The 19631-nt window shown below is 35.2% G+C and overlaps 1 protein-coding gene and 1 non-coding gene across 21 annotated transcripts in view; one reads left to right on the top strand and one right to left on the bottom strand.

Annotated features, from left to right (window-relative positions):
• LOC144375138 (transport and Golgi organization protein 1 homolog) overlaps window positions 1-19631 on the top strand; it is a 111157-nt gene that overhangs the window by 67611 nt on the left and 23915 nt on the right. For all 20 annotated transcript variants that reach the window (XM_078038700.1, XM_078038716.1, XM_078038712.1 and 17 more), the window contains 4 exons: window positions 2607-2693; window positions 4433-5147; window positions 5866-6069; window positions 8239-8384. In XM_078038700.1, coding sequence (XP_077894826.1) covers window positions 2607-2693; window positions 4433-5147; window positions 5866-6069; window positions 8239-8384 — 1152 coding nt within the window. The remainder of the gene's footprint in view (window positions 1-2606; window positions 2694-4432; window positions 5148-5865; window positions 6070-8238; window positions 8385-19631) is intronic.
• Window positions 11409-11515, bottom strand: LOC144375548 (U6 spliceosomal RNA). Its single transcript, XR_013435615.1, has one exon. It is a non-coding gene; the product is annotated as a U6 spliceosomal RNA (small nuclear RNA).

The raw sequence follows: 19631 nt of genomic DNA, 5'->3' as shown, positions 1-19631 counted from the left end.
TTTCTTCTAAGGTTTTTATATTTACCCTTAGTTGCTTTCTTCTCTCCTAGTTTTCTTTCATTTCCTATTTTGTGGGTATAAAATTCTTGTCTTTCTACATCTTTTTATCTTCCTATATCTTTATCTTTCTACATCTTCTCTCTTTTTTTTACCTTTTTGTACTTCTGTTTTTGAAGTTTTCCACTTCAAATTTTTAATCTTCTTTATCTAAATCTTTTATCTTATTATCTTCCCATTTTCATGGGTTATATTTTTTTTCCTCCATCGTGAAGGCATCTTAACCACCTTCAATTTAACCTTTTAAAGCTTTTTGCAATGTACTTAGACATTTTACAACTTTTTACTTTACCAAACAAAGATTATCTCATCTCCTTCTTTTTAGTTTAATAAGTACATTTTAATAGTTTGATGAGTAAAACAATCTTCCTTCAATTTAACCATTTAAAGCATTTCATTTATCATCTATACTGTACTATTAAATGTACTTTTTCACCACCTACAGCTTCACTCTTTTAAACGAGGTTTAGATTTTGTTTAAATCGCTTAATATTAGTTTACATGGCTGCCCTTCAACCAAAGACTCTTTTTTACTCCATTAAGAAGCTTTGTCTCAATCTGCCATGTACAAATACCTTTTTTTCTTTCTACCTTTCTCAAGCTTTTAAATTAAATCTAGTTTCCTCAAAATCTTTTTAAATGGCATTTTACAAATTTTCACTTTACCACACAGAGATTATCTCAACTAGAAACATTTCTTTTTCCTTTAACCTTTTATATTAAAATATATTTCCACATCTTAAATCTTTTTATACCTCTTTTTTAACCATTAACCCTTTTTATAAATTCACATTCTAAAACAACCCTTATAAGATTACTCCACTTTAATAAGATGAAATACTTTCATGTTTTTAAGGTACTGTTATACTGTAATTGAAACCCAGCTGAAACTTCTTATACTCTCTGTATATAAATTACACATGATAGAATCTTAACACTTAGTAACCTTGTTTCAGCAAAGACACAGACCAAAGCAATATTAAACATTTTTCCATTTGCCAATTTATGAAAACACACATAATTTTTAAATATATTACCTTATGGAACTTAATAAGTAAAGAGTACTTGATTTCATATTTAGTGGTTGATATTTTAACATTTTAGCTTTGTAAATGAATCAGCTGTCTGTAAAAACCAAGACAAGTATAATGAACAGAACTAGTCATCTCTTTCTTGTTGAAGAAAAATCCTTCTACAGGATACCATAATGGTCCCATTGATATACTTAATAACTCATCTTTATAAAGCCATGGGCTACATTTTTGTATTGTATCAACATATGCCATAGTTTTTCTTGGTCTTACTGGGGTACCTCCTTCCTCTAACAATTTTTCTTCCTCAGAGGCGAACAACTTCAAACCTTGAGTCAACCATTTTCCTTAGTTTGCCTGAGAAAGTTCTAGGAACAGGCCACTTGAAATGAAAACAAAATAAATCAAAACAAGAACACATTGTTTTTTGAAATGGTCACCCATTTTTTTGCTCTCTTTCAGGAGCGAGCAAATTCACTTACCCCCAAGCTTCAGACATCCCACGTACGGGCCACCATAATGCCGCAGTCTTGGCTGGGCACAGAATCAGAAGGCACTCACAGCCTTGTAGATTCAAACAGAAATTCTTTATTCCCGACTCACACCGCCTCCACACAGGTTCGGGGGCAATCCAATCTCCCGAACAATTCACCTCCTAAAAACTTTTTCTGGAGGAGAACTCAGCGGGAACTCATCCTGCAGGCACGCCCTACTCCCAGCAGCAATAATCTTCAACCTCCAACTTCCCTAAAACTCCTTTTGTCTTAAACTGGGAACACCCTAAGAAGTGGGATACTTCCTCAAACCTGATCAGCTCTAAACCCGGATCTGCCTTGGTCCTTGAGCAAGGTCACCTTACATGCAATGTCAACAGTGAAATCCATTTAACATGGGGTACGCTGGCAAGGAAATTTTGAAGCTTCATTCCTACTTGACAGTGGCCCTCAGCACTCCCCAAGTACTTGTAAAAGTAGATTTGGACAAAGCTAGGAAAGCATATACTATCAATACATCTGCTATAGTGGTAATACATTTTAGAGATTTTTGTATTGTTTTTACTTATTAATTTTTATGACTGTTGTGTATTGGTTAAGAAAGACATAAATATTGGTTTATGAGCAATGCTACAAAATGTACAGGTAAATTCTTGCTAGAGGTTATTTGGAATTGCATTTATAACCAGCTTTGATTTACATAGTTTTAACCATATAGTATCCAATAATCTTCTATGCAGATCTTTTATTTACTTCAGAAGTCTTAACTTTATATGCTCTGTGTTGAGAATTAAGCTAAATGTTAAAAAGAAAACTTCAGTGGTTGGAAATGTTGCTTTTTAATAGTTCTGTACTTAATTTTTATTTGGAATAATAATCTCAGTGTAATTGTTATAGCAACTTTCTTTCTTGGTTATACCATATACCTATCTATTATGTGTATATTTCCTGCCACTTCTGAGAAATCTCTTATTTATATTCCTTGTACAGAATTTATTTGATATTTGTCTCTTTTGCACTATAGGTTGGCCGTATGTTTGGATACTTTCCAAAAGATTTCATCAAGGTAGTTCGTGAATATACTAAAGAAGAGCTACAAATTCCAACAGATGTAAGTTATGGATTTCTTTTTTGTTCTCAATTGTAAACTGGCTTATAAATCCATCAGTTATATTCAGTTAACTGCTTCTGAATGTTTTATAATGTGTTTGGGGGGCAATCTAACATTTGTGTGTCAGATTTTCATTTGAAATCAGACTACCTGTAAAAAAAAAAGTTTGAAAGGCATTCAAGGGTGATTATATTATAATCTGAGAGTTGTCTAATGTATTGAAACAGATATTCTAAGAGGCAAATAATTTCATTTTACAGGGAAAACTCATTGGATAGTTATTAGACATTTTAAGTATATTTAGGTTAAATTAATAAACTCTAACTTTTATACTAGGCTAGAAATATGTACTTACAAAGGTTTCTTATTCTTAGTCATATACGGGATCATAGTCATGTTATAGATTTGGAAAAGGGGACCTGAGCGTTTCAGGTGATGTTCAGTCTCAGATCTTTTAAGGCCGGAACTGCTTCCTTTATACAACATTCCTGTATGGTGCTCTGACTTAAATTGATTTTGTGACTGAAAGGATTTCGTGTTCTAGAATTCTCACTTCAGCTGATTATTTTCTAGAGTTTTAAATTGTATAGTAATTGATGCCCACCAACACTGAAACATCTTTGGGCAGCTCTTTGTAGTGGCTGTAGAATATGCAAACTGCTAGGCTAGGACAGTTCTTAGATTAGATGGACTGAATGGATAAAGTCATCCTGTTTGTTGTTGCTGTTCCTAAAATTTCTTTATAATCTCAGGGGCCATAAAATCACTTCTGTTGCTTGTTGGACTTCATTGTTGGTAAAGAGAGTTCTTGGGATTTAAGCTGTGACAGCAGTTCACTGATTACAGAGAACTCATTTGTTTTGAACTCTGCCTTCTCATTGTATTTCCCATTACATGCATCCCTCATGGCTTAGAAATGCATGTGATGAGGAGAGGAAATCACTCATCCCTACTACATTGAACTGCCTCCCCCACCCCCAGAACCCCCGCAGAATATTATGAAGATTTAATTAGGAATGGAAATTTTTTAAAAACATGTCCATTCATACTATGGCTCCTTTTATATCAATTTGCTTACTAGTAGCAAGAAGGAAGACTAGATAATATACACATAATTCTGAGAGAGATCTTAGTGACTGTGAAACCCTGATGAAGAGAAAGGTGTATACCTTGTTGAATCTTGTTTTCAGTTTGTTCTTGTGGTAATAATAATGTGAGGAGCCTCCTTAATATCATTCTTTATTCCATCCAATGTACTTGTATCTCAGTAAGATACTTTAAAACTGATTCATTTTTCTCAATGCTGCAGGATCTTCCAGCTTCTCCTGAGCAAATGATTAAGAGTTAAATTTCTGAAACATAGGTGTAGATATTAAGAGCTGGAGGATCCTATAAGTGATACCTTGCCTTTCCCTACTTATGTTCAGAGCAAATTGAGAGAGACCCAAGAGTCAGGCAGTTGGAGACCAAATTGTCACCATTTTTACTCATTATGCTTTTTAAAGAATATGACCCATGTTAAAAAAAGAAAGAAAGAAAGAATAGACTTTCTAACACTGTAGTCTAGAAAAAGACAGATTTACTCAGCCATAGATGGAGTTAGGCAGTGGGGGTTGGAGGAGGGTAATGTGGTTGACCTCAAAGATTCTTTAGAACCAATCCTGAATTTGGGAGCGTGGATGAGTTTGCTTTTGTGATACTTTGTTATTGACACATTAATGGTTTTCTTTTCCTTACAGGAGAAAGATTTTGTTTGTTTTGATGTTGGAGGAGATGATTTTGATAATTATAACGTAGAAGAACTTCTAGGATTTTTGGAATTGTATGATTCTGCAAATGAAGATTCTGAGAAAGCTATAGAAAAAGTGGGACAATTTCCTGAAGTCTCCCAGGATGTTGAACCTGAACCTAAACCAGTAGTAGCAAACTCACAACAAATTGAAAGTGCATTCTCAGAAAACACTGTGGATGTTGAGGAACAATTTTTGGCTCAGAAGAACCATCCTCATGCAGATAGTCAAACAGATAATGCTCAGGGTGAACAAACTTCACTTGAACTTTTTGAAGAAATACTACCAGATAAATTGAAAGTGCCAGAAAGTGAAAAAAACAAAACCAGCAACATTTCTCAGGTCTCAAACGATCAGGAGAAGACTGATGCTTATAAACTTTTGAAAAAAGAAATCAATCCTTATCTAGAAACCAAAGAAAACAAACAAGAAATGAGTATAATTTGGAAGATTTTAAAGAAAACTGAAACCACAGCCAAAAGGGTAGACATTTCTCAGGTCTCAAACGAACAGGAGAAGACTGATGCTTATAAACTTTTGAAAAAAGAAATCAATCCTTATCTAGAAACCAAAGAAAACAAACAAGAAATGAGTATAATTTGGAAGATTTTAAAGAAAACTGAAACCACAGCCAAAAGGGTAGACATGATGGACAAGGAACGAGGTGATATGGAAATGGGAAAGGAGGAAAGTTTTGGGGGGAAGAAAACAGTTGTACATTTAATCAAAGCAGATATATTTTGGATAAGAATGCAAAGTGCAAGTGAATGTTCAGGGTAGAATATGAACCTGTAAAGAGATAATCTTTGCTCTGGATCCTATTGGTCTATGTCCTGAGCTCAGGAAGGAGATAGGTTCACCATTTGGCTCCTAGGTTACTTTGAACATATTTGAAAGGCACATTAAGCAAGCTAGACTTATGGAATTCCCTTCTCTATACTGGCTCATTGAGACCAGCACACTTGTAGATGAAAGAGTTCCTGTTATTTCTGAGCAGAATAGACATTTTACACTTTTGTTCTGGACCAGAATTCTCTTCTGCACATTTATTCATGTGAGTGTATGTTGGTTTGCCAAGGGAAGGTAAGTTATTGAAGCCTCTATCATAAATGTATTTGTTTATGAAATACTTTGGATTAAATACTTTGGATTAAAGGCTTCTTTATAAATTTGACTGTATAGTTCAGTCATCCTTTAAATGGGATGAAAATAATTAACCCTCCCGTATCCTTGCCCAGTTGTTCTCATGGGCTCATGCCAGGACATGGAGGGCAGTGTTGAGGTATCTGGAACTGTGTGCTGAGGGGGAGTGCTGATCATTGGGCTTAAGTGGGGGTAGATAGTGTCATCCATCTGGCTCAATGCATTCTTCTCCCTTGTAGAGATGCAGCCACCCCATGAAGATGATTTTCCTAAAGAGAACACAAATCGTCCTAATAGAAATCTTCATGAAGAGCCAAACCTCCTGCGTCATCATTTTAATATGAACCATCCTGAAGAGCCCAGCCTCTTGAATCAACCTGTGACTGAGGACATGGGTGTTTCAGAAGTGTCTCAGATCCCAAATACTGAGAAAGTAGACCCAGGTAAAGCTTGCCAATTTTTCTCTACAAAGTAGAGGCATTACCATAATGAAGGCTTTCAAGGATATTTGTTGCCAAAGGTACGAAATAGAGCAGAGAGTGATATAGGTACATGTGAGTTCAAAAAAAAATATCTTAAGTGAGAGAAAAGCAAGAATAAAGATGACTAGAAATCAAAAATAGGCCAGAGACTGTAACTCACCTAAAAGCAAATGTTTAGGTATGACTAGCTTGTGTAAACCATTTACAACTAAAATATTTTTCTTCAAAGGCCTTATGCTCTAAAACTGTAGTTTTCAACCAGACCAACAGCACCAGAAACTCTAGGGGTGGGACCCACAATCTGTGTTTAGCAGGCCTTCCAGGAAAGTCTGGCCTAGTACAAGTTAGCTTGAATAATCACTGTTCATAGTCTCATAAATTCTGTGTTTTTCTTCCCTTTTCTTCTAAATGGAATATAATATAGCTCAAGTCCTGTTTTTACTTGCTTCCTGGACATGGTAATTAAACTTTTTCAAATGCAGTCAATGGTCCAGATCTTTATACTATATACTTACAGCAAACAGTACAGAACTGCAATCGATTTTAGATTGACACTTACAAATACTTCATCATAGTGCACAGTATCCAGTGGGAGATGAGAAACAATTTTTCAAAAAAATCCCCAATAATGGCATCAACAGCATTCTACTTTTGTGTTGCTCACTCTCATTTTATCAGTAAATTAGATGATGACTAATTGTTTATTTTAATCCATCCAGTATGGTGCTATGAAGCCATAATTACTGTATTTTGTGTTTTTAAAGGTTCTGGTCTGTAAGCATAGCTATAAGCATTATCCTGCACCAGTGCAGGGCTTGGCAGCACTGATCTGAACCTCCCCCCCACCATCTGCACACACAGAGTGTAGGAGAACTCATAGCAAGGGGGGATTCAGTTAATTTGAGAAGGAATAACATATGAGTTCTCCCATTTTCCAGAAGACATTGCATCTATATATGAACACTACTGACTTCTGAACTGTCTTTAACTCTATAAGGTTATGAAAATGAATCACGCACCATTACGCTTTGTTATTTTCATGCTCCAAAACTTTCAAGAATAGGGAAAACTTGACTTACAAAATTAAGAATGAATTATTTCCCTGGCCTTTTAAGTTCCACCACAAAATGATGTCAATGACCTTTAATAGGTAAAATCTTCCCAAATGTCATTTAATGTGTCTCAGGTGCTGAGATGCTGAGCCAATGGGGCAGACTTCAGCAGCAGTCAAATTCATAGACCAATAGTGAATGGAGGGCCTGGGGTTGTAGCTCAGTGGTAGAGTGCTTGTCTAACATATGAGGCACTTAGTTTGATTCTCAGCACTGCATACAAATAAATAAAATAAAGGTCCATCAAAAACTAAAAAAAAATTAGGCAAAAGCTTAAAAAATAGTAGTGAATAGAATCTCAGGGTTGAGAAAGACCTTAGAGGCAACTGGTCCAACTTCTTAATAACTGCATGCTGGACTCCTGCTGTTTAATCAAACATACCCCAGGCTCATGTAACTCATACTGAAATTCCACCCCTACAAGCTCTCAGGTCTAACTGGAATTCTACCTCATTCACAGAGCCTCAATGCAGGTCTGTACCCAATTCCCTTTAGTCTCTCTTGGTACTACTGTGTTCTTTTTAAATAGCTGTCATCTGTCCATTCAATAAATAATTGTTGAGTATCTCTGCCAGGTGCCAGATACTATGTTAAGCCTTGGCCCATTCCACCTGCAAATCTGCAAACCAAGACTCCCTCTCTTTCAGCTTTCCTAAAATTTTAAACACAAAGTTTCACCAGCACTAAATCCATGTTTTTTGAATGTGACCCTGTCTATATATCTCTGGTTTTAAAAATTTTCCTTGAGTAAATATTGTTTTGGTAGCAGTTGTATGGCCATGGAAGTAGTGAAGAGTAGACTGGAGATTGTTCATTTTATAATTGAAGGGTTTGACAGCTCTAATTAGGATTTTGAAGTTTTCTTCTCTGTTGTGTTAATTGTCTTTAAGAGAGCCACATATTCCAGGCACTGTGACTCATATATTTAGTGAAACACTCGGTGAATATTGAAACTGAAGAGAGACAATTCTTATTCTATAGCATAAAATAAAATAGCAATTTCCCCTTTCAATTTTAGAGCTACTTATAACAGAAGGTACTCCTGTTGATGCTGCTGATACAGAAAACCAACTAGAGATAAAGGTCGAAGAGCCAGCAGATGCCACCCTTTTGGACAACATACTTTTCTTGTTATATTCATTCTTGCTTTATTTGTCTAAGATGGTAAGTTTGACATAGTTTCTTCAATTAGAATGTTGATTATTTATTAGTTTTTAAGTGGCTTCTGGTCATGAAGTGAAAAACTTAAAATGTCTTTATGAAAATGACTCTTGACCCTTTGAGTACATAGCTCCTGAAACAAAAGCCATAGGGGTGTGGCTTTAATGGTTACTTGGTTTAGCACATGAGGAAGATTTGCTGTCTACCAAGGCTAGACATTTACACACCTGTAAAAACTTGGTTCTTCCCCTCAGAACCCTTCATTCTGGCAGGGAGATAACAGCATTCACTTGAAACACAGTAAGATAATGGCAGAAAGAGAGGTATTTATTCGATGGTAGAACATTATTGTCCATAAATGCATTTATTATGGTTGGAAGGGTGATAAGTAAGGTCAGAAAGTGGTTGAGATGTGTTTGAAGCACAGGCAAAGGGCAAACAGGAGTCTGACATGTGGTTTGTTGTTGATTAGACAGGCTGGGGTGGTGGGGGAAGCTGGCAGTCAGAAGAAATGTGTTCAGAGAAATGGAAACATGAAGAAAGGATATTTGGGGAGGGCAGGAGAATGTGAATAGTTGGTGTTGTAAAGTGTGAAGTTGGAGGGGGATGGGCCTGTTGGAGAGGCCAGCAAATCTTAAAGGAAGTCATGAGCCAAAGTAGCATTAGACCATTAATAGTGGGGATCCTTAGAAAGTTTTAAGAATGAAAGGAATTAGGTTAGATCTGTTTCTTAGAAAGAGTCACTTAAGGCTGATCTTTCTAAAGAAAATCATGATCCAAATAAGACATTTAATCTGTCTAGAAGCTTATCTAAGCATTTTAGGACTTACCTCCCCCCTATTGGTATTTGTTGATATTGGACGTATAGAGTTTAATTATAGGAATGAGAAAGCTTTTAGAGGTTGGAGGATAAGATGGTCCTAGGGCCATTGTGACAGTAATCCTCCTCAACTGAAGTTGTTTCCTGTAGGTTGTATTATTTCAAGGCTTGTGTAAGAAAGATGATGTTGTTGTTTTCCTTGTAAAATGTATAGATTTTGAAGCCAGGTAGATCTGGTTTCAAATCCCAAGGTTATCATTTAGAAGTTTGGGCAAATAACTAAACTTTTGAAAAAAGTTTTCCTCATCTGAAAAATGTAGATAATGCTTACTCCAATCATAAGAATTAAATGATTTGACAAGGTAAAATGTCTGGTGAGGTGTCTGGCATTTTGAAGGGTTTTACCCCTACACATGCCCTAATTCTCATGTAGACAGTCAGAAGGTGGTATAAAGACAATGAATACCTGGGGAGGAAAGACCACCAGGGTGGAAAAGATGTGGTGGGGAGAAACCATTTTTCAGTTGGCTCCATGTTTGTTCATGATGGTGGCAGCCACCTGGGTAAGGGGTATATACGAGCCAGGCAGTTAGAATAATTATATTTCCAGTGATTAAAGCAGTCTTCCACAGTCATAATTTGATTATCAGAATGAATCAGCATCACTTGGAAAGTTAACAGCCTCACGATATGGGAAGGATTTCTTTATTCATATTTTTAGGTATGCACAGAGCCCTCCTCTAGGTCTAGGTCAGGGGACATGAATGTGGTGCAGGTATGGTCAGTGATTGTACGGTGATAGGTAAGACATAGACGTGAGTGGCAAAGAAGAGGCACAACGTTAGGAGACTGATTTGAGAGGAGATTTCAAAGAGGCATTTTGATGGCCCAGTATGTACAGGACATTGTGCGAGGACTAAAAGAGTCTAACAGGTGTAAGGCATGATTGTGATTTTTGAAAGCCTTAAGAAAAGGACTTAACAAATATATGCAAAAATTATGAACAAGTCAATGTAAAATCTTAAACAAGTAGTATGATATCTGATAGGACTGGAGAATAATAGGCTCTGATGTGTTTGGGAGATGTGCACCAATCAGATTCATTGATCAATGGAATCTTAGCAGAATCTTAGTGTTAGAAGAAACCTTGGAAGGCTGTTCGTCTAGTTTCTCACTCATTGCTGTTATTTTCTTTACTGTGGCCCTGACGAATAGTTATGAGGCCTGTACACCAGTATTTCCTAGCATGAGTCACTCTCTTACAAGGCTATATGTTCTTCTGTTGTCTAGTTCATCCTTGTATTGACTCCAAATTTTCCTCCACATGATTTCCTCTATAAAATTGAATACTTTTCTACATAGAAATCCTTTAAATATTTGAAGTTATATCTTAATTTAAAAATTATTTTTAGTATTTTTATCATGGAAACTTTCAAATAAGAGCAGAGAGAATAGTAGGGGACTATAGGTAACCATAACATACTGTATATTTTAGAATACTAGAAGAAACGATTGTGAAAGTTTTACCATAAAGAAATGATGTTTGAGGAGGTAGATATATTTAACTGATTTAAACTTTACATAGTGTATACATGCATCAAAATGTCATGTTACCTAATTCAATAATTATAATGTTTGTTTCTATGTACTAGTTAAAAAATAAATTTAATTAGAAAAGCTTTAAAGAAAAGCATAGAGAATAGTATAATGAACCCACGGGCCATCACACAACTTAACAGTAATTCCTTGATAGCCAATATCAGTGAGTTTTTTAAATTTGTTCTAATTGGTTATACATGATAGCAGAATGCATTTCAATTCATTGTATATAAATGGAACAAAACTTTTCCTAGTTGTACACAACACGTGTAGTCCTATATGTACCTCGGGTAATGAGGTTCATCTCATTCCACCATCTTTCCTATCCCTCTGCCCCCTCACCTGTCCTACCTCCCCTTTGCCCAAAGTTCCTCCATTCTTTCTATGCCCCTTACCACCCACCTCACCCCCATTATGGGTCAGCATCCACTTTCAGAGAGAACATACAGCTTTTGGTTTTGGGGATTGGCTTACTTCCCTTAACCTGATATTCCCATTCACCCGCAGATGCCATAATTTTTTTCTCTTTTAATGCTATAAGTAATATTCCATTTCATATATGTACCACAGTTTCTTTATCCATTCATCTGCTGAAGGGTTGGTTCCACAAAACTATGGAATGCTTCACAAATGTGGGTGTCATCCTTGCTCGGGGACTATGCTAATTTTTTCTGTATTGTTCCAATTTTAGTATATGTGCTGCCAAAGCAAGCACACTCTGACTTTTAACAAATGTAGATACCCAGGTAAAAACTACCATAATCAAGATATAGAACAGTTTTTTTTTTCACTAGAAAAGGGGTTTCCTTGGGATCCTTCCCAGTGAGTGCCTTCACCACCTGTTCCAGGCAACCATTGATAACTTTTTTTTTAAACTATAGATTCATTTTTCCTACAGTACTGTTTCATATATATGCCACTATAAGTGGACTCATATCTAGGAGTGCAATTGCCTCCTACGTTTAATGTATGTTTTTGTCTTATGTGATACTGTCAAGCCATGCTAAAAAATGACCACAATCATTTTATACTTCCACCAGCAATTTAGGAGACTTCCACTTGACTTCATCTTCACTAGCACTTGGGCCATTCTAGTGGGTATGTCTTTGTGAGTTTATTTCCTGATAATTAATGATATTGAGTGAACTTTTTTTTTCTTTTGAGATAGGGTCTCACTAACTTCCTTAGGCCCTTGATAAGTTGCCAGCCTCACACTTGGGATCTTCCTGCCTCAACCTGGGATTGATTGCTGGGATTACAGATATGTGCCATGATGCCAGGATCAAATACTTCTTCATGAGCTTGTTGACCATACTGTTTTTGTACGTCAACTCTCTCTGGCTAGCTGGAATCCAGACTTCTCCCAGCTCAGTGCCAACTGTGGGATTGGTTAGCTTATAGTTGTTCTTGGCCCTCACAGGTACTGCTTAGAATGTAGCCCCAAACTGAAGACCACCTCCATGCAGATTTCTGGAACTCTTTTTCTTTGTGGCTCCCATGTTTCTGGTAGTTTTCTCTACATATTTTTGGCTGCTTAATCTCCTGGAACTCTGGTCTCTCTCTCCTCAGTGAGACTGTTGTGCCCCATTTGTGTTCCCATTTTCAAACTGAGGTCTAGAGGGTGGCTCCAGGTAGAATGCTCACCTATTTGTTCTCCTGCTCTTAGGGGTGACAGTTGCATGTTCCTTGTGGCTTTCTATCTGAAAAATAGCTCTTTAAAAATCTTTTTTGACTGGGCATGATGGCACATGCCTTAATCCTAGTGGCTCGGGAGGCTGAAACAGGAGGATCACAAGTTCAAAGCCAAAAGTGAGGTGCTAAGTAACTCAGTGAGACCCTGTCTCTAAATAAAATACAAAATGGGGCTGAGACTGGGGATGTGGCTCAGTGATCAAGTGCTCCTGAGTTCAATCCCTGGTACCAATATATATATTCCTACTTTCTGGTTGCGTTCAGTGGGAGAAAAGTCTCATATAAGTTACTCTCTATTGATTTCTCCTTTTGTTGTAACTTTTTGCAATAATTGAAAAAAATATGTTTGTGGGACTTCTAGGATATATTGTAGTTTGGGTGAATAAATGACATCCCCCTGGTACAACAATTTAACCTGTTTTCTCTATTGCCTTTTTTTTTTTTGGTGGTGCTGGGGATTGAACCTCGGGCTCCATGCATTCTAGGCAAGTGCTGAGCTAACAACCTCAGCCTCTCTCTGTTGCTTTATATTTCTTGGAAATTGGTAGTCAGGTTTAGGTTCAATTCTGTTTCTTATGAAAATTTAATAGGAAATATTGCATTGACATCTGCATGTCCTCTCCTTTGATGTTGACTACTAGTCAACAGTGACCTTGGTGAGATTTGCTAATATATTACAGATTGCAAAATAGCAATGGTCTGAATTGCTGGGATTTTTCTTTCTTCATTTAAAGGCTGGGATGCCTATACAAATAAAAATTTATGATTGATTATTCTTTCTTTTTTTTTGGTACTGGGGATTAAACTCAGGGGCACTTGGCTAGTGAGCCATATCCTCAGCCCTATTTTGTATTTTATTTATATACAGGGTCTCACTGAGTTGCTTTAGCAATTCACTTTTGCTGAGGCTGACTTTGAACTTGCTATCTTCCTCCTCAGCCTCCCAAGCTACTGGGATTGCAAGTGTGTGCCACAGCGCCTGGCTATGATTGATTATTCTTTACACAGATATTCAGTTTGTATAGTTAAGGCAGGAGATAAACATTTGATTCCTTTTCTTCATTTAAACACTTTTCAGAATAGTAAGGTATTATTCTAGCATTATCAAATGATACCCAAAGGGGCTTTTGAAATCTTTTTAACTTTTATTTAAGAGTCAATATGATGTCATGCATTTAAAAATATTTGGTGTGTTTAATCCAGTTAGGAATAGTAATTGTTCTTATCTGATGCTCAATTTCTCTCCCTTTTGCCTTGTAGAAGCCTCTTTATCTTGGCTCCTGGGACCCTTTGCCACCACCTAGTGGTCATTGTTACCTGTTTCCCTTGCTTTTGAACTATGAGATGTTCCAAGTTCATCTTAAACATTCCCTGTCCAGACCTTGAAGGAACTATTTCTCTAAAAGAACTTTGGTTTCTTTCAATAGGAAATGATATTTAGAGGCTACATTCCAAGTACTAGGATTGCTTATTGCTCAAATTGACTGTCATTTGTAAGCCTTTTTAGTGAACAAAGCTCAGAAATATGTGGGGATTTTTGATCATGTCATTTAGATAATTCCCATGAAAATTCAGGATGTTAGAGAGATTTTACTTCACTTTATCTATCTTAGATTTGTGTTTTCTTTCTCTGATGTTGGAGTTCCAGTTTTCAATGACATAAATATAATTGTTTACAGTCTTGTGCCACTTAATGACATTTTGGTCATTAGTGCATAATAATGGAGCTAAAAAATTCTTGACACCTAGTATTTTTAATCTTTTTTGTGTTTTGATATGTTTAGATATATAAACATTTACAATGTTACAATTGTCTACAGAATTCAGTATAATAATATCTTATAGGTTTTTATCCCCAAAGCGATGATATATCATATATGAATACCTACGTGTGGAAATGGCTATATTTTCTAGGTTTGTATAAGTATACTCAATGATGTTTACACACTGAAATTGCCTAAGATGTGTTTCTCAGAATTTATTCCCATTATTAAGCAACACACGACTATATTTATGTTGTTTAAAATACTTTCAGGAATGTATTCCTGAAATGAGATGAAATTCTCTTGTCTTTAAGCTATATCCCACTAAGGTATGTTTGAAATAATTCATTTCTGTGGTTTGTCACCAACATGATATCACAGGTTGTTTCATTTTTGCTTTCAATATTTAGGTGTTAATTTTTAAAGATTTTTTTATTTATTTTACAATTATTTAAATATTTAGAAGAGCCAAAGTTAATTTGTGAAAATAAGTTGTTTCTGTTTTCTGGTACTGGTGATTGAACCCAGGGCTCCTATCCACTGAGCCACATACCTAGGCTCTTTATTTTTTATTTAGAGATAGTTCTCACTAAGTTGCGTAGGGACTTGCTAAGTTGCTGAGGCTAGCTTTGAACTTGTGATTCTCCTGCCTGATTTTGAAAGAACTCTAGCTTTTGTCCCAGTTCTGTCTACCCTGATATTACTCTCTTTTATAATTAACTTTTAAAATTTATTTCATTATGCATTCTGCTATTAAAAAAATAAGCAAATGAGAAAAGGGATATGCAGCTCAGTGGTAGAACACTTGCCTACCACACATGAGGCCATGTGTTCAATCCCCAGCACCATAAAAAGAAAAAGAAAAGCAAATGATTTTTACATCTAGCTATGATAGCTTTATATAGGTACTGGCTTCACCTTCCCAACTGAAACAACTAAAATAAATATGAAAAAAACCCACAAACATATAAAATTTTAAGATCCAGTAACATTGAAGATCAAGCAACAAAGAATGATTCTGGAAACATAAAGAACAAATGCTATGAGCTCTTTAGTTGCCCCAGCTTTTACTATGTTAAGAGATTCCCAAGCCATGACAAAGAAGGGGAAGTCAGGCAGAACCAGAGGATACCATGAATTGAGAGATGGTGCTGAGATTCCAGGAAAACCAAAGTGACTAGAATTCACAGGGTGGAGTACCAAAAGAAGGTTGCTACATTGAGAGACAATTCTGGAAATCTGTGAAAGGCTCTCTGAGTGTTCAGCAGGGTATTGATCTGCACATAAGTGTGATGAAACTGCTTAGCAAGTCAGAGAAACCATCTTAAGTGATTAGAAGGAACAGGTCTTAACACAGGGACCAGAATAGCACCTGGAAAAAACTATCTAAGGAAGTTGGGTAGAATAATCAGAAGGGTGTTACCTCGGACTATTACAATTTATGTCATACCTAACAAATATTCAGACCCAAGAGAATCAAATTGTTTCCAGTAATTTAATTGTATACGAAATATTAAGAATAGTAATTCGTAATGTATGGCATCGAATCAAAGCTTACCAGGCATGCAAAGAAGCAAGAAAAATACAATCCACAATGATGAGGAGAAGAATCATCCAATCAAAGCCAACTGAGAACTATCGGAGATGTTAGAATGAGGTAATGGCATTTTTTAAAAAGTCATTACTACTATATTTCGTGTGTTAAAAAGGTAAAAAGAGATATAGAAGATATATTTTAAGAAAATCAGACTTCTAGAGTTGAAAATATATGATAAACACAGTGGATGGGATTAATGCCAGAATAAGCATTGTGATGAAATTGTTAGTGAACTTGAGGACATAGCAGGAGAAGTACCCCAAATGAAACAGGGAAAATTTCTTCTGTTAAAGAAAAGTGAACCAGAGCATCAGTGAGCTGTGGGACAGTTTCAAGTTGAGCTATGAGAGGTATTCAGAAAAATATTTTAAGAAATGATGGCCAAAAATTTGTGAAAACTGTACATCTGCAGATCCAAGATATTAAATGGGACTACAGTACAAAAAGCATGAATAAAGCTATATCAAGGTATATTATATCATAAATTGCTCAAAACCAGTGATAAAGAGCAATCTTAGCAGTTAGAGAAGACATTTATGTAGAGAAGAACTAAGGATGACATCAGATTTCTTGTCAGAAATTAGGCATAAGAGAATATAGTGGAGTGATACCTTTAATATATTTGAAGAGTAATAATGTTGGCCGATAATATCATGCCCAGTGAAATATCTTTCTAAAATGAAGACTTGTACTGACATACAAGCTGAAAGAATTCACCTACACTTGCACCAAGACAGCAGATGGAAATAATGGAATAAAGGAGTAAAGAACACTGAAAATGGTGACTGTGTGCATAAATATTTAAAATAATTTTTCTTATTTGAACATTTTAAAAAGTCATTGACTGTTTAAAGACAAATATCAGTGTAGTATGGGACTTAGAAAACATGTAAAGTAAAATACATGACAACAGTATAAATCTCAGAAGGGTAGTAACTATTGTAACGTTCTTATTGAATATGTGAAGTAATATAGTATCATCTGAAGGTAGATTGTGACAAATTAAAGATGTATATTCTAAACCCTGAAGCACTAAGATTAGAAAACAGAGTTATAGCTTAATAAGCCAATAGAGGAATCACTAAAAATACCGATAGTGGTATTTCTGCAAAAGAAGACAGAAAGAAAAGAAAAAGAACAAAGAACAGAAGGAACAAATAGAAGATTATATTAAGCTTACACCTATGCACGGCAGTAATCCTATTAAGTGGAAAGTATCTAAATACATCAGTTAAAAACAGAGATTGTCATATTGCCTAAAGAAGCAAGACCCAAATAGATGTCTAAGGGAATAACACTGTAAATAGAAAGACACAAAGAAGTCAAAATTAAAATGATTGAACAAGGTATCTCATGTTAAACACTAGTCAAAGGAAATCTGGAGTAGCTACATTAAACCAAAAGAGGTTGTGGGGCAAAATATATCATCAGGACTAAAGAAAGTTATTTCCTAATGATAAACGAATCAGTCAAGATTATATAATAAACCTAAATGCTTGTACTTTTAATATTAGAACTTCAAAATACATGAAGTATCAAAATTGATAGAATTATGAGGAAAATGATGAATCCTATAGATTACATTTAGAGATTTCAATATCCTCTCCTCAGCAATTGGCAGAAAATGAAAAATAAAAATAAGGTTGTAGAAAGTGTGAATGACATAATCAATCCATCCATTTGAAATTAATTGACATTTATAGAAAACCCCCAAGGAGCTTACTGCACATGGAACATTTACCAAGATAAACTATATTCTGGATCTTAAAAAAATTATCAGTAAATATAAAAGTATTCAAAGTCAAGCAAAGCTTATTCTCTGAACACAATAAAATGAGAAATCAATAATGGAAAAATCTGGAAAATTCTCAAATATTTGAAAACTTAAGTGCCAGGCTGCTATCTGCTATCTATCTATATCTATATGTATATCTGTATCTATCTATCATATATATATATATTTGGTATAAATGGACAACACAGTACATTTATTTTTTATGTGGTGTTGGGGATCGAACCCAGTGCCTCACACATGTGAGGCAAGCACTTTACCACTGAGCTACAACCTTAGCCCCCACTGCTAAATAATTTTTGAGTCAAATAAATCAGAGAAGAAATTCATATTTTGAGTTGAATAAAACTGAAAACAACATATCCATTTGTGCAATGTCACTAAAGTGTTATTGGAAAATTTATAGCACTACCAGGCCCAAGATAGCTTTATTAAAAAATAAGTCTCCAGTCATTGACTTAGTTCCTACTATGAGAAACTAGAAAAGGAAAAATAAGTTAATCTCCAAGTAAGCAAGAAAAAAAGATATAATAAAGACCATAAGTCAGTAAAATTTTAAAAAAGGGAAAATAAGAGAAAATCAATGAAACCCAAAGCTAGTTCTTTAAGATGAATAAAATTGATCAACATCTAGTGAGGGAAATAAAAGAGGAGACACGGGTTACCAATATTCGCAATCAGAGAAGGGATATCACTACAGATTTCACAGATACTAGACTGATAATGGGGATATTATGAACAGTTTATGTTAATTAACTTGACAATTTAGATGAAATGAAGAAATTCTATTTAAGCCAGAAATTGCAAAAGTTCACTCAAGAAAAACAGACAATTTCATAAACCTTGTTGACTATTAAAGAAATTGAAGGTATAGGTAAAAACCTTTCTACAAAGAAAAAAATATAAGACCAAGATAGCTTTATTGGTGATCCAATTAAACCTGTAAGGAAGAAATGATACTAATTCCTAATAGTAGTAGTAATACTAAACCCTTGTAGAATATTAAAGCAAGGAAATATTTCTCCTATGAATCCAGTGTTATCACTACACCAAACCAAGACAAAGATATAATAAGAAAAGAAAACCATATACCTCTCATGGGATCTCCAATGAATCTGTACAGAAATTCTAAACAAAAATTTAAGTCAAATACAACAATATGTAAAAGGAAAATACATCATAGACAAAAACTAGACGGATGATGGGGATTTATGTCAAGAATCCAAAATTTATTTAACATTTGAAAATCAATGAAATTTACCACATTGATGTACCTAAAAGCACAATCTTTGTGTTTAGCTCGAGAGATACAAAACAAGCATTTAAAAAATATAGCAGAGGGGGGAAATGTTGGGGAGTAATATTGGCCAAATTATATTGTTATTTTGTGTGCATGTACAAGTAGGTGACAATAAATCGCATCAACATGTAAAAAAATCAGCCCTGATTATTATTTAAAAAAATTTTTTAGATGTTGATTAACTTTTATTTTATTCACTTATTTATATGCGGTGCTGAGATTTGAACCCATTGCCTCACACATGCTAGGCAAGTGCTCTACCACTGAGTATCAACCCCAGCCCCTCAGCATTGATTATTGATGTAGAAAAACAAACAACAAACTAGGAATAGAAGGGAGCTTAAAACATCCTCTGAAAAAATGCAGCTAACCTCATACTTAATGGTTGATAATTGAATACTTTTCCCCAAGATCAGAAACCAAACAGAGATGTCTACTCTCATTACATCTATTCAGCATTGTACTGGGGTGCAGTAAGGAAATAGCTAGTATACTAAGGCAAGAAAAAGAAATAAAATGCACTCAGATTGGAAAGGAAGAAATAAAATTCTCTTTCTTTTCAGATAACATGAATATATATAGATACAATCTGGTATGATCTAGAAAAAAGCTATTGTAAGGTTGACAGATAAAATTTACATCTAAAAGCAATTATATTTTCTATATATTAACAATGAATAATTAGAA

The sequence above is a fragment of the Ictidomys tridecemlineatus genome, chromosome 2, assembly GCF_052094955.1.
Source record: "Ictidomys tridecemlineatus isolate mIctTri1 chromosome 2, mIctTri1.hap1, whole genome shotgun sequence".
NCBI classification, from domain to species: Eukaryota; Metazoa; Chordata; class Mammalia; order Rodentia; family Sciuridae; genus Ictidomys; species Ictidomys tridecemlineatus.
The sequence above is the reverse complement of the archived record's forward strand: the minus strand, read 5'-3'. Positions and strand labels throughout refer to the sequence as shown.